Consider the following 14538-nt stretch of genomic DNA (forward strand, 5'->3'; position numbering starts at 1 on the left):
CTGCATGTAACATTGAAATATCCTTGATCCTGCAGATCCTTGACAGGAAATCTTTGCAAGATTTTTGTTCTCTTAACAACTGTCTAGAATTCACAATTTAATGATCTAGCTGCCAGTTGATTGAGAGACAATCTTTTTTTTGTCTGAGTGCATAATTCTCAGAGAAATATTCAGTAAAATCTGTAGTGTAGCACAGGAATCTGTGGTGTTTAGCCTTCTGTCTGTTCCATCTCAGTGACCTGGAGAAGTCGGTGGAGGAGATCCAGAAGGAGTCGTCTGTCAACCACAAGCTGGTGACGGTGCAGGAGCTGGAGGAGAAGGCCACCGTTCTGAGGAAGCTGGGAGAAACACTCACCGAGCTGAAAAGTGAGTCACACTCACTCACACGTGTACAGTATGCATAGGCACAAACATATACACGCGCACCCCCCCCCACTGATTATCTGTCAGTCACTTGCAGCCAGTTTGTTAAACATTTAATCAGTTTCAAATTGCTCAAAAACTCAATGTCTCATGAACCGCCTGACCAAGTCATTTACAGTACTTCAAAAAATACTTTGAAATGTCGTGTTTGGGTGCCGTGGTTGGCTTCCTGCGTCACCCTCTCCTCTCTCCTCCAGATCAGTTCCCCGGCCTGCAGAGTAAGATGCGGGTGGTGCTCAGGGTGGAGGTGGAGGCCGTCAAGTTCCTGAAAGAAGAGCCGCACAGGCTTGATGCCCTATTGAAACGCTGCAAGACCATCACCGACACCCTCGCCACCATGCGCAAGTATGGACCAGAGCAACAGTGCATCAGTGCCTGCATTGCCCTCCAAGTATCTGTGAATTATGATGTGTTGAAAGCAGCAAATTTTAATAACATATCCGGAATCCCAAAATCACTTGCTTAAACTTTCACTTGCTGTCAAGTGGAAACGTTTTTTAATAATATGATGAATAATGATGGAAATACATTTGTCCAGTAAATAATGACATAGTGACATTTGCAGCCAAAGGTTGTAAAATATCATTCCACCACGTCCAGAAATGCGCTGTTGCTCCCATGTTTAAGACACACATCATGGTTGTATGCTTAGTTGTTGCATTAGATTATAGCCAAGTGCATTTGTTTGTTTTTATCTTCGGACGTGAAATATGGTGAACATTTGCTGACATGGAAGAACAATAACAACTTGCCCAATTATAATCAATTCTTGAAGACTTTCCATTTTTACCTCCACCAAGGAGGTCATGTTTTTGCCTGTTTGTTTGTTTGATTGTCAGCAGCATATCTCAAAAACTTATGAATAGATTTCCATAAAATTTGGTGGACAGATAGGCCTTGGGCCAAGGAACAACTGATTACACCATTAGACGTTAAGCATTTTTTAGTCATAACTATGAAACTAACGGAGATAGAGACTTGATTCCAAATTCTAAGGGAATGTTTGCAGGGCCAAGAAATTAATTTAACTAATTTAAGTGATTTAAATGATGTCTTTTGGTGTAACAGCAAGTTGGAGAATTGTTCAGCGTTGGCGGAGGTTTATGCTCTCTGAGTTTTCTAACATTCAGCAAGCATGTTTATTCGCTTCAACCCAGCTGATGGAAGTGCATCTAATTTACATTTTTGTTTTTGCTTTTCGCGTGACAGCTGGATGGAAACAAAGTGATTAATGACTTGCTTCTCTGTGTGTTATCAGACAAGCGAATGAGGGCATGTGGAAGAAGCAAGAGGACTTCTCTAATCTTTCAGCCAAGCACGGCGAGGACTTCCGAAAGACTTCGGACTTTGAGATCCCCACCAGCCCTCCGCTCACCATCAACGACCTGGGTGGAGGCAACAGCCTGTCCAACTGGAGCCCCCACTCCAGCCACAGCCACAGTCACAGCCACAGCCACAGCCACAGTCACAGCCACAGCCACAGCCACAGCCACGGCCATGGGAACCCCTCTGGTGCTCACAGGGACAATCACCCTCCTGTTCCCCACAAGGGCAGAGCCCTGGAGGAGCTGGAGCGCCGCGCCGCCGCTGACAAAGCGTCGTCAGTGGAGGTCCGACTGGTAAGAAACATTTAACTCTCTTTACACCCCCTACATGGTCTAAAACCTTTCGTACGGCACCATTCCCATGTAACGAATCACATGACAACGTACATATAATGTACATACAATACCACATCGCTATACCATTACAGTGACCGTGTGTTTATAAAGTGTCTAGACCCGTCTCTCCTCTCTCCAGGCCGCAGAGCGGGACTGGGAGGAGAAGCGGGCCAGTCTGACCCAGTACAGCGCCCAGGACATCAACCGGCTGCTGGAGGAGACCCAGGCCGAGCTAATGAAGGCTATCCCAGACCTGGACTTCGCTGCCAAGCAGATCAAGCCCTCGTCCAACACACCGTCCTCCCAGAACCCCCAGAGCGGAGCGGGGACCCCGGAGCACCGCCCCAACAAACCCCAGCACAAGCTGTCTGGGAAAGAGACTGGATCCAGGCGTGGCTCCGGTAAGACCAAGAGTTCACTGCTTCAGTCCACATGTTTTATCATTGTATTATAAAACGGATAGTTCTGGTCCTCATTTCTGATTGGCTGAGACATGTCGGGTGAAAACCTCACATCTCCAAAATATCAGTTTTTCAGAAAAACTGCCTTGTTTTCAGCTTGACCACCATGTTTGAGTTTGTCTTAACCCAAGAACATGCAATCCTTTAACTTAATTTAAAACATGCAAATCATCAAAATTTTGCATGTTTTGTTTGTTTTGTTTGTAACATTTGTAGTCTTTCTACTACAGTTTTATAAAAGCAATGAGTGACTCACCGCAGTTTTTTACAGAGATTTTCGATCAGCTAAGTGGGTTATGAACACTCCGCTTCACGTTGTGCCTAACAACGCCTCTTAGCTGTTCTAAAATCACTGTAAAGCTTAATGCTTAATTATTACTCCTTTGTTCAAATGACCCAATTTACTTCCTTTTCCAGATGAGCTGACGGTGGCCCGGTATCGCACCGAGAAGCCCTCCAAGTCTCCTCCTCCTCCGCCACCTCGACGCAGTTTCCCATCATCTCCAGGCTTGACCACCCGCAGCGGAGAGACCCTCATCCCCGGCAAGAGTATAAAGGTGACCATACATTTTCTCGTATGTAGCACGATACATTTTCTCTGCTACCATATACCATCTTTCTTAAATAACCCTCATCTCTGTGTTTACACTTGTAGAAGTCTGAGTCTGAAGAGACAGAGGGCCAGAAGCCTCATGTGAAGCTGAGGAGGGCCGTGTCTGAAAACCCTCGTCCTGCATCTACACCCCCCACCCTGGCCTCTGGGGACAAGGAGGAAGGAGAGGAGGAGAAAATTGCTGCCGAACTGGAGGTACGACAAACTACAAACTCAAACAAGGGTTGTGCATTATGTTGATTATATCCTTCCAAGGCAGGTGTTCAGCGAGTGGGAAAACTGCATCATTTTTATTATTTATGGTATCTTCACAACCTGCCACTGGCTGGCTTTTGCAAGCACGCACACACACACACATACACACACGCACAGAGTTATGCTCACCATCGTTACCACATGTTCAAGCAGCAGGTGCCATATGTCCCCCTGCCCCTGGCACTGGGAGAGCCCAGAGATCACACACAGCTCAGTCACACACATCATCACCCAGCGCTCACAGATCACGGCCAGACAGATGGACCCTGATGGCTGCTTGGGCTGCATTTGAGATGGCCTGCCTGAAATTTGATGGAAAACAGAGTCATCCAAAACACAGTTTGGCTGTCTCTCAGTTTGTTCAACCCAATTCTGATTATTCCATCACTGTGATCCTGTTTTTGAACCCCCCTTGTCCCTCCCCAGCTGTTTGAGAGAGCCCCTCTCAGGCTCGCTCTGCCCCCTCCCCTTTCCCTGCCTGGTAGCCCTCGCAGCAGGAGCAGCGCGCCCCCCTGCAGCCTGGCCCTGTGGCCCTCTGAGGCCCCAGGCACCAAGGTAACACGCTGGCTGACCCAGCCTGCTGTGGATTGCTGCCCTCTCAGGCCACTGTCCCGCTTCTCCTTAACACCCCTCTACAGCACACCTGCCACCACCCGCTCCTTGGCCTCCAGCCACGTTGACACACACACTCCTCTCCTCACCCTGAAAATAACCCACAGCACACTCCACAGTACAAACAACAGAGTGTCTCCCTTCTGCAGACATTATTGCTCACCAACGTCTCTCTTCGTTGTTGTTGATGTGCATGCATGCTGTGTTTATGGACTCCCAACCAAAAAGATATAAAACACACCATGAAATTCGAAAAAAAAAAACAAGGTCTCATTTTCACATACTGCTGTTATTACCATCGTAACAACCGCATCATTACTTTGTTGTTTAGACTGGTTTGGAGATGGAGTTGTGCAACCATATGACAATGTAATTATGTGATAGCGCTGTTACTATTGTCATCATTTTCACACACACAACATGAACATGAACACTTTTGCCTCAGATAACACAACTAAAACCTTTCTCCCAACCATCCTTCGCACACAGGTGTTACACTTTGAACACAAACTCACTCAGATTATTTTGAGTTCCTTTGTTCATATGCATCAATCCTTCACAAACACATGAAGAAAATTCTGTGTGAGTGTTTGTCTGCAGTGGGTTTGCAGTTGATAGTGCAGTGATGTGTGTGTGTGTGTTAGCATGTGTGACCAGCTATTGAAACCTTACACACTGTATCAATCAGTTGTCCAGCTGTGCTTTACTCGACTGCTCTGGCCTTGAGAGGGAGCAGCGCAGAGCGGGCCACACAGCCAGCACTCTGGCATCACATGCAACGGTAAGAGGCCGACACACTTTTACACAGTGCTACGTAATTGACGTTAAAGTCAATATTGATACAGTACATGCTGAAAACATCACTAAATCTTATTGTATTTCTCAGTGGTGCTTGTTTATCTCTTTATGCAGTAATCAGTCTCACACAGGCTGTTGTTGGAGTGTGTCAAAGCTATGACCAATTGAATGTGTTTGAATTTAAATTTCAAGCCCTCTCCTCGTGTTACAGGGCAGGCGTGCGTCTCTCCCTCCCGTCCCCCACATCGTGTTGACTGAGTGTTTGCCAGCTTCACCCGCTCCCTCAGAGGATCCTGTCAGAGATTTAGCAAAGGACCCCACAGAAGAGAACCCAACACAAGATCGGACCGGTCATCCCACGGTCTCCCAGAGTCAAGTCTCCAAGGAGAGGGATCCGGTTAGACTGTCCCGGAGAAGCCCTCCTCAGCGGGAGCTAAGGGTCCAGCGGTGTTTTGAGGAGGACACGCAGTGGAGGGAGGAGCTGGCCCTGGTGTTGACTGAGCTGGAGGTGAGGGTGGTGTCTCCCATGGAGGCCCAGGAGCTCAGCAGGATGGGAGGAGAGGTTCTGCAGACTCTGATCATCCCACCGCAGACTGAGGAACCCTCTGAGGTGCAGCTGAGCGACCGGCCTCTCCTGGTGCTCTTCAGGGAGGAAGTGACAGTCACAGAGGCCTACAGGCTGCTGCACTCACTTCTGGAGTCCAAGCCGGTGCCCAAACCCAGGGTAGGATCCTCCACCAGCAGCTCCAGCCCCGGGGGGCCCAGGATCTCTCTCCACCCCGGCCAGCAGGGCTTTCTGGTGGAGGCTCTGAGGAGAGGAATAGAGACGGGGGACAGGACATTAACACTTCAGTGCAACACTGAATTTGAGATTATTCCTGAGGTCCAGCACCGCAAAGTAGACGCTGTTCCTGAACCCAATGGGCCAGCTAGCTCCTGGAAGAGGGGAGAGGATATCCGGAGAAGCACCTACAGGAGGCTGGACAGCCTTGAGGAGACCATCCGCGAGCTGGAGAACACCCTGATGGAGATCGGTGGCCATCCCGCCACAGAGGACATCTTCTCTGAGGAAACCTCCAAAAGCACACCTGTACAGATGACTAGCGCTCCGGCCTCAGAGACCAAGAAGCCACCAGTCCCACCCAAGCCGTCCTCTTTCATCCCTCCATCGATCCAGGTTCATTACTTCCACCCGCTGTGTAGATTCCTATTCTCAAAGGGCATGCTCTTATTTTCTTTCTTTACCTCTTCTCTGGGTGACTCAATGTTGGAATTTCACTTTCAAGCGAGCGTAATGTTCTGATGTCTGCTCCCTGATGAATTGGCATCTAATTGTATTTCAAATTGAAACTGTGTAGCACCTATTAAACTGTATTGAAGGGGACAGACAACAGACTCCGTCCCTACTTATCTGTTCTGTGATTAGTGCTGGAGCTGCTCTCCTGCTGGGCCCAGTGTTGTTAATTGTCTTTTCATCGACCTGCCCTGGCATCTGTCTTCTCTCTGTAAATCTGGTCAATTTCACTCCTTGTTACAATAAACAGATAATAAAAAAATACATAATACAAACGCTCTAATTTCTTCACCTTTTCTTTCTCTTCTCTTTACTCCTCAACTTTATCAGGTTTTTTGCCTTCTTGTCTGTGTTCTGCACTTTTTCCTCCTTGAAATCATTTGCCTTTTCATTGAAAACTGACTACAATGTCGATCTGTATTTGAAAGAGACTTACGGCGATATTCCACTCTGGTGTAACATTTTCATTTTTTAATACACTTGCCTAGTGTCACATCATAATTGCATACTCGTTAAATTACCTGGTGAAATCGTGATCCCAGAACGCCAGAGAGAAATATCATTCGAGTCAATCCAATTAACTTGGTCTACGTCTTAGAGGTAGGATTGTCAGACCGCTATGAGGAAAACAAAAGTTAGCAAGCAATATCATGACTGATATGGGACCCAGTATTGGTAGTTGACTGCTCAGGAACTCCCATGAGGACAGGATTATTGAAAACCACCTCACCAAAGTGAAATATTACTTTTAATATACCCCTTGTTATTATCCAAGGATCATGTAATGAACTGTATTACCAGACATTGCAAGTAGCCAGATTTATTTATTTTTTCAGCTCACCTCCAGCTGACCTCGGGTAATGATACCTCAAAGCGCGCATAAAACGCAACAAAGATTAGCGATTATCAAAAGACTTCTTACGTTCCTGCGTCAACAACAATTTCAGTGAAGTGTCTTGACAGCTTACAATGAAAAGGAAAGTGTTGCATGTTGCTCTGCGTGTAGCCTCCCACTCAGGGCAGGGCTGCGGTACTTGACAGTCACACTGTCATGGTGAGTTTCAGCACTCTGATGTAGAGCCAGGGAGCATTTCCCGTGGGCAAAGCAGGGGGATTACAGAGTCTTCACACATTATTTCATCACTCCGACTTCAACCACGTTCATCACTCCAAATATGATCCTATTTCCTACCCTTGTCCTAAGTTTGCATAATTTACTGACCAAATTCACGCTGACAAATGATCTACTTTGGAGCCCCATTACAGTTTAGTTCCAATCATTAGGCTAGGATGAGGATTTATTCATCAAGCGTCAAGTATACTGTATATTTTATGTCTATATTTCAAAACTCCCCTTCACATCGGGGGCTGGGGAGTCAGTGCTGGAGGATGCACAGGCCAGAACACTTCCCAGGCTGTTTTCCACATTGCACATTAGCATATCAATGAAAGACTGGCTATTTGAGGCTATTACAGTTTATGTTTTATCACTTCTCCTCGCAGCTAATGTCCCTGCGTGCAAAAGAGGCACAGTCGGATGGAAACATGAGTGAATGCGTGTTTGTTTTTGTGCGTATTAGAGGCACTCGACAGAGGCGCCCAACAGGAAAGATCATTAAGCGCACTGCCTCGTGGATCCCGCCGTGAAGCTAGGCTACGCAACGTCAGTTTTGATGTTGCATTTCTATATTCTCCTCTTTGTCATCTCTACTGATAGATGGTGAAACTCTGCGGAGTGGATAGTGCAGAATATCAGCAACGAGCGCTGGTCTTAAAAACCTCATTGGTCTCAGGGGACAGACTCGCTTGCTGGAATCAGAGTCTGTATTGAGTTGATGTCTGTCTGATTTATATACTAGAGCCACTGAAGAGGAGAAATGAAATGTATGACATGTCCATGGTGCGATTCACACTTGCTCTCCTCTCTCTTCTTTCCCTCTCTCTCCCCATCCGCTCCGCTCTTTTCCGCCTCTCCCTCCTCTCTCCCCATCGACCCGTCTATCCGCACCTCCGTCTTCCCTCTTTCTTCTCCTCTCCCAGGGAGGGAATACTTCCAGCGTGGGAAAGGTTCTCCACTCCTCGGCCGCCTCCAGACTGAAGCACCTGCAGCAGAACAGCACAGACAAGAGTAAGAGCGGCAAAAGGGAGGACTTCCTGAAGAGCCAGGGCCAGCAGCAGGTATTATCTTTATCATCACTACCGCCACTCGTCACTCATCACCCGCACCCAGCCCTCTCTTTACCCCCACCCACAGCACTTCTTCACCTCCCCATCACACCCCACTCAGAAGATCCCCAGGGTAAAACTGCAACACTCCGGTGTCGTATTCTGTCGATAGTTTTACTTTAAACAGCCTAGGCGGTGTAGGATTAGCGGTACAATTATCCAAACAGAGTGTCTGCAGGTCTGGAAAAAAGTCTTCAGATGTCTTAAATTATATTAGCTAAACCCAAAGGCTTAAAAAGTTTTGAATAGTGTTGAATGTAGCATTTTAAGTCTTAAATTCAATTTTATTGGTCTTTAAAAATGTTGAGGTTTTTTTGGTATTTGTTTTTCAGTAAGAAATCAGCCTAGTCATGCAGACCTGCGTAAGCCCAGATCTTCATAAATCTTCATTTTTGTTTCAGTTCTGAAATTGGTCTTATATTTCATTGTAACTGGCATTAAAAAGGTCTTAAAACGTCTTTAAATTTAATTCTATGAACCTTCAAGACTCCCTGCTAAAGCCTCTTTCTATTCAAGGAACAATATGCATTGTCTGACATGGAGTGGCAGTTGCTGTTGTTTTTTTCCCATACTTTCACAAATTGTATTACCAGGAGATGTAATAGAGTCCCCTGATTATTGATTCTATTTCTTTTTTGGGCTTTTATTGGCAAACATTGCAGTGTTTTGGAGAAGGGACTTGTAGGGACTCAACTCAGGGATGCTAGATGGCCTCAGGAGGCTAGGAAATTGAACTGTTGAAGCATGTCAGTCCAGTAAAGCCAAGAGAGAAGTTCTGTTTTTTTATTCTCACCCTGTGCATGGGCACGGGGGGAGAAAAAAAAAAAAGCTTGATGTCATTGTAATTTGAAAAATAACAGGAGCACTGAAGTGCACCTAAACCTCCGTAGCCCCCGAAGAATTTGACAGGGAGTTCAGAGACAAATTCAGTTCTGAAGATTGCCGAGAAGTGAATGAGTGAGCGAGGGAGGGAGAGACTGGAGAGACGGGAAGAGTAATGAAGCTTAGGTCGCCTCAGAGTGAGAGAAGATTGGGAGGAATCTCTTCAGTGGCGCCTAATAAGGGGCCCGTTGAGTCACTTGCAATCACTGATTATTCAATATGAAGAGGACATTTCTTCAACTCTCCCTGTCTCCCTCTTTCCCCCCATTTAGTCTTCCACTTTTCCTCCTCTTTATTTCTCTTTCCTTCTTCCGCTCTCTGTACCATCCAATTTACGCCCTCTGCCTTCTTTCTCCTTCTCGCTCTCTCTCTGTCGCTCACCCTCACTCTCATTCCTCGTGCTGTGGAAGCTGAGTGGCTTCCCTTGCTTGTCTAATGAAAGCAAAATTAATCCCATTATTTCAGTATGACACTCAGACGCAGCACGCTCGCTTTATCCACAAACTGTTCCAAACAATTATCGTAAAAAAGAAGTAGTATATGTGAAAGCGCTTTCCTCAGAAGGACAGAAGATATTCAAAACAAACTGTCAGCATGGGCAGTTGGTGCCAAGCCATTTAGGATGGCAACATACCTCAACTGCAAATAACAAATAACGAAAAGAAATTAAGAACCATTAAAGAGTCAGTTGAGCTGAACAAAGATAATTAACAATCAACTGTGTCGATCTTCACAGTTCCTCTTAACCTAATCTTGCAGCATTGTGAATTAGGGGGTGAGAGGTCAAGTAGTCGATTAGTGGGGAGCTGGGGGAGGTGTCAGTCGCCCATAAACAGGCACGGGGAATCTGTTCTGGAAAGCAGATTTCTCAACTGCACACATTTTGATGCTCCAGCTCTTTCTGCTGAGTGTCAAAATCAAGTTAAGTGAATATAAATGAAGCCTTAAAAACATCATTCAAAGCATTTCCTAAAAATGCTACTTATGAAACTATTGATAATTGACCTTACCCCTGGTCTCTTTAGGGAAATCACATTAAATACCTCCAAAACTGTCCTAAATAAACAAACTGCCGAGCGCAAATTGCACTCTAAATGGTTTCATCCTGGGTCTACTTGTAGATTTGTAAACCAATCGAATGTATGGAAGCGGTTGAGACTAGCGTTTATGAAATCTATACGCTAAAAATAACCTGTAACAACATTTCCTGGAACCACAGTGGGGACGGGACCTCTATATAGATCTGCAGCTGAGCAGGGCCAGTGCGGTCACATCAGTCTCAGTATGTTCCATTTCTCAGTGACCAAATGGACGCATGTATTAATATATATTAGATGCTCTAAATGTATTAGATGCTTTTTGGGGTGGTTTTGTGTGTATGTTTTATTTCAAATCTCTGATAAAGCAAACTGGCCTGCAATGCAATGCAACATAGCATGACATTTGTGGAAAATATCAACACGATAATTTCAACATACTATTCAAACCATAGTGAAGCCCAAGTGCTGACGATTTAGCATTGAGTTGTTGTTTCCCACAAGTTGTTAATTTTGACAGCACTCATGTGAAGAACATTGTGGGCAGGATTATCTGATGTGTACTCAGTCAAACTTAGGAAACATCCTGACATTTTCAGTGTACAGACAGGATGGAGAAAAATCTGTCTACTAAATCGTTTTAAGTTCAGCATAATGAAACAGCTGAGCATGGACTGTGCCGTTCTCAAAAACACGCTGATTATCTGCATCTCATCTCATCAAATTATAAAGGCGGTTGGCTGATTTGCATACAGCCTTTAAGAGCCAATTAAGGACTTTTGCCTACTCAATGTTCATCCCACCCTGTGTTGTTTAACCCATCACTGACACGGGGCTTGTGATCAATCCGAAGAGAAGTCCTAATTATAACGACTTAAAAAAATAATGTGATGCATTCTGCTACTTTTTCACGACTAAAAACTAACCAGTAACCCGTATTTTGAACTATATATTCATGGGGATTGTGCCATCCAGCATAGCATCTAAATTCCCAGGACCCACACATCAGAACTGTACTGATACCCTGCACCCTTCAGTTCACCCTCCAACTCACACCCATTCATTCCACTCTTGACTGATGTTGTTGTTCTGACAATCAGACATGCCCTCCATGGGTGACCTCTCTGCTTGGGCCACAGCTGAAGGTAAAGTTGTCTCTTCTCTAACCCTCTTCCTGGAAAATAACCCCTAAACGTGACCCCCATACTCTTGACCCTCTTGCCAGCTCCTGTTGGTGTTTTAGATCATTCTCCTTCTTTTTGTCTCTTGTTTTCCTCTGGCCAAACGATGTCTTCTGAAGAGACTTAAATCACAGGTGCAAAGATGTCACATTCATGTTAATGTTTTGCACCAAGCCTGGGGCTGCTGGCCGGGTCCAGCTATATGATGTTATCTGTGTGTGTGTTGATTGTGGGTGTTAAGATAAACTGGTCCTTTCTTTAGATGATGCTCTGCGCCATTGTGCTTGGGCTGGCTGTTAGCTAAGCTTTACTCAGAGACGTTAGAGCATTCCAGGCATGAGGATCCTTCAAATCAATGTGCTGGATAAGAACAGACAGTTCAAAGCCACAATTTCTCTCCGTTTGCTTTGGCACAGATCAAGGAGAGCATGACAATGTGAATCACTTTCATGCCGTAAAACTCTATTTCCATTTCCCATTTGGCCTCTTATTACTTCTGGCTGTAAAACAGGCCAGTTAAAGGTGCTGGGCATGAGGTGGGGGTTGGGGTTGTGAAGACCTATCCCACGAGGCTGTCTTTTGGCAGGCGGCTCTGAGTCCGTGAGATGAAGGGAGGCTGCTTTGCCGCACTAACAGACCAGAATAAATGTGTCGGCCAGGCTTGAGAGGACTTCCTCAAGCAGAAGGAACAGCCCCGCTCTCTGGGGACGGTTGGCAGCACAGGCACTGGAACCGCAACAGAGCAGGTTAAAGCCTCCCAGCAGCCCAGAGTCGACCAGCACACACCTGCTGTCCTACCATACAGAGCTAAATCCTGTAATCCCCTCACAAATGCCTTTAAAAACTTGCAGTGCCACAGCAAAAACTTTACTCCTGTTGCCTATTTATAAAACTGCGATTGACAGCTTTCACAAGGTGTAAACTCTTCAATTCTTGTGTATATTGAAAATTTGTTTTATTTGGATTAGATTTGGAGGTGTATTTGGGATTTTTCAGTATTTACATATCTTGTATTTACTTATCCAGGCTTGGTTCCTTCAATAACTATGTGACTTGAGAGGGTTATATCATTCCTGACCATGGCAGAGTCACACGTGATTGTGACAAAAATGTGGTCACAACATAACAGATTCTCACTCTTGTCTCGCCCTGTCATCACTCCGGAGCGTTTTGCACTGTCTGTCTCCTGCCCATACACGTTACTGGGTCTCTCAGCTGCCTTCACCCTGTCTCCAGCCATGAAAGAGAGACAAATACACGTTGTGAATGTGTTATCCAGAAGTCTCACACTGCTAGAACAGTGCCATCTACTGACTCACTCCAGCATCACACGGAGAGGCCGAAGGTGTGATGCTGTCCATCGGGATATTTTGCATTTTTTAATGAGTGACAATCATTAAAACAAGTGTCAAAATAGAGTGGACAACAACAGTGTAATTTGCATTTTCACTTTTACTGTTGCCATATTACAGAAGGTGTGTTTATCAGTGGTTTGGTCATCATGTGTAGATGGCAGTCTGTCTCATGGCTAGCATCACACATGCTGATATCGACCTGAATAACGGTCTCCTGTGTTTGTCTCTTGTTCTCATTTCACCCCTCCCTCACCCCCACACCTCTCACCCCTCCACCCTACTTGTTTCTCCCAACACTCGTTCCTGCGGCGCAACCTCACCCACCCTGTCACCCTGTGTGAACCTGTGCCACCCTGCGCCTCCCGGCCTGCCCATCCACCTGCGCCTCTGTGACCCTGCGGCAGTGAGAGACCTGTCCTTGCCTGACCTCCTCAACCTCTTTCTCCTCCTATTCAGCACCACCCGACTACAGAGCTGCACGCATCCATCCGCCCCCTTACTTAATAAATCAGCCCCCGTTCTGTCCCTCTGAGGGTCTTGTTCTTGGACCTTCACTTCTCCAACTATTACTCACACTGCAAAGTCTACACTGCTCCCCACTCTGTGTGTATGTGTGTGTGGGTGTATGTGTGCGGGTGTATGTGTGCAGGTGTGTGTGTGTGTGTGTGTGCGTGCGAGTGTGTGCATGCGTGCGTGCATGCGTGTGTGTGTTCTGCTAAGTGAATGGGAAGGTGCTGCAGGGGACAGTCCCCAGCCACTACCACTACCAACTATAAGACTGTACTCTCTTCTATCATTCTCCCTTTATCCCCTGAACACCTCTCATCTCTTCACGTTCCTCCCCTCCCCCCCTCCCCTCTTCCTGCCCCTCGTCTGTCCTGGGACCCTGCTGTACCTGAAGGCCTTGGGGACCAACAGCACCAGTGGCAGTATTGAGCCATACCTCTCTGGCACCAGAGCTGGCAATTTCTCAGGCCGGGTGCCCTCCGGTTCGGCGCCGTTCGCCCCTGGCCTGAGGAAGTATCCCCAGGAGGGGGCGCTGTCCTCCCTGACGGCCTCCTCCAGCCAGGCGAAGGCCCTGCTGGCGAGCCTGTCAGCCTCCAGCCTGAGCGCCGAGGCCCTGCTCCTCTCCTCCACCTTCCGGCATCACCGCCTGCTTCGCGAGCAGCGGGCCTCCTCCCTGCCCCTGCCCAGCGGCCGCTCCTCCTCCACCACTACCGCTGCTACCTCCTCCTCCTCCTCCTCCTCCTCTTCGACTTCTCCCACCTCCACCACCCCGACTCCCTCCCCGTCCCCCTCCCCCCCGACCCCCCTGAGCTCCCTCACCCTCTCCTCCCTGGGTCGGAAGCCCAGCGGTCGAAGCCTTGAGAGCTCCGGCCTCAACAGCTACAAGGAGTGTGGCAGCAAGGCTCCGCCTAAGGACCTCTCCGCCCGCAGCTCCCAGTGAGGAAGAGGAGGAGGACGACGAAGAATACAATTCAAGCGCCATCACATGCGAGACGCGAAGAGAAACCAAGCGCAGTGGATTCAAGTAGATTATAGAAAAGAGTGGGGTGAGCCACTGAAATTCCAGCATTCTTTTTCATATTTTTTTTCAGGACTTTTTTTTTTTTTCTGCCTTTGGCCTCACTCCAGTATGCAGAATCATCACATATCCATGGCAAGAACTTCTGTACTGTAAATGGAGTCATAGTCTCCTCCTTGGACACGTTTCCTCCTCTGATCTGGTTTCACGGTTCC

The 14538-nt window shown here is 46.9% G+C and overlaps 1 protein-coding gene across 1 annotated transcript in view; it reads left to right on the top strand.

Annotated features, from left to right (window-relative positions):
- srcin1a (SRC kinase signaling inhibitor 1a) overlaps nucleotides 1–14245 on the top strand; it is a 38944-nt gene extending 24699 nt beyond the window's left edge. The window contains exons 11-20 of the mRNA XM_071925727.2: nucleotides 236–366; nucleotides 621–768; nucleotides 1682–2042; nucleotides 2224–2485; nucleotides 2963–3102; nucleotides 3201–3353; nucleotides 5035–6000; nucleotides 8158–8295; nucleotides 13700–14017; nucleotides 14147–14245. Coding sequence (XP_071781828.2) covers nucleotides 236–366; nucleotides 621–768; nucleotides 1682–2042; nucleotides 2224–2485; nucleotides 2963–3102; nucleotides 3201–3353; nucleotides 5035–6000; nucleotides 8158–8295; nucleotides 13700–14017; nucleotides 14147–14245 — 2716 coding nt within the window. The remainder of the gene's footprint in view (nucleotides 1–235; nucleotides 367–620; nucleotides 769–1681; nucleotides 2043–2223; nucleotides 2486–2962; nucleotides 3103–3200; nucleotides 3354–5034; nucleotides 6001–8157; nucleotides 8296–13699; nucleotides 14018–14146) is intronic.
- The last annotated feature ends 293 nt before the right edge of the window (nucleotides 14246–14538 follow it).

Source organism: Centroberyx gerrardi, chromosome 7 (assembly GCF_048128805.1).
Source record: "Centroberyx gerrardi isolate f3 chromosome 7, fCenGer3.hap1.cur.20231027, whole genome shotgun sequence".
NCBI classification, from domain to species: Eukaryota; Metazoa; Chordata; class Actinopteri; order Beryciformes; family Berycidae; genus Centroberyx; species Centroberyx gerrardi.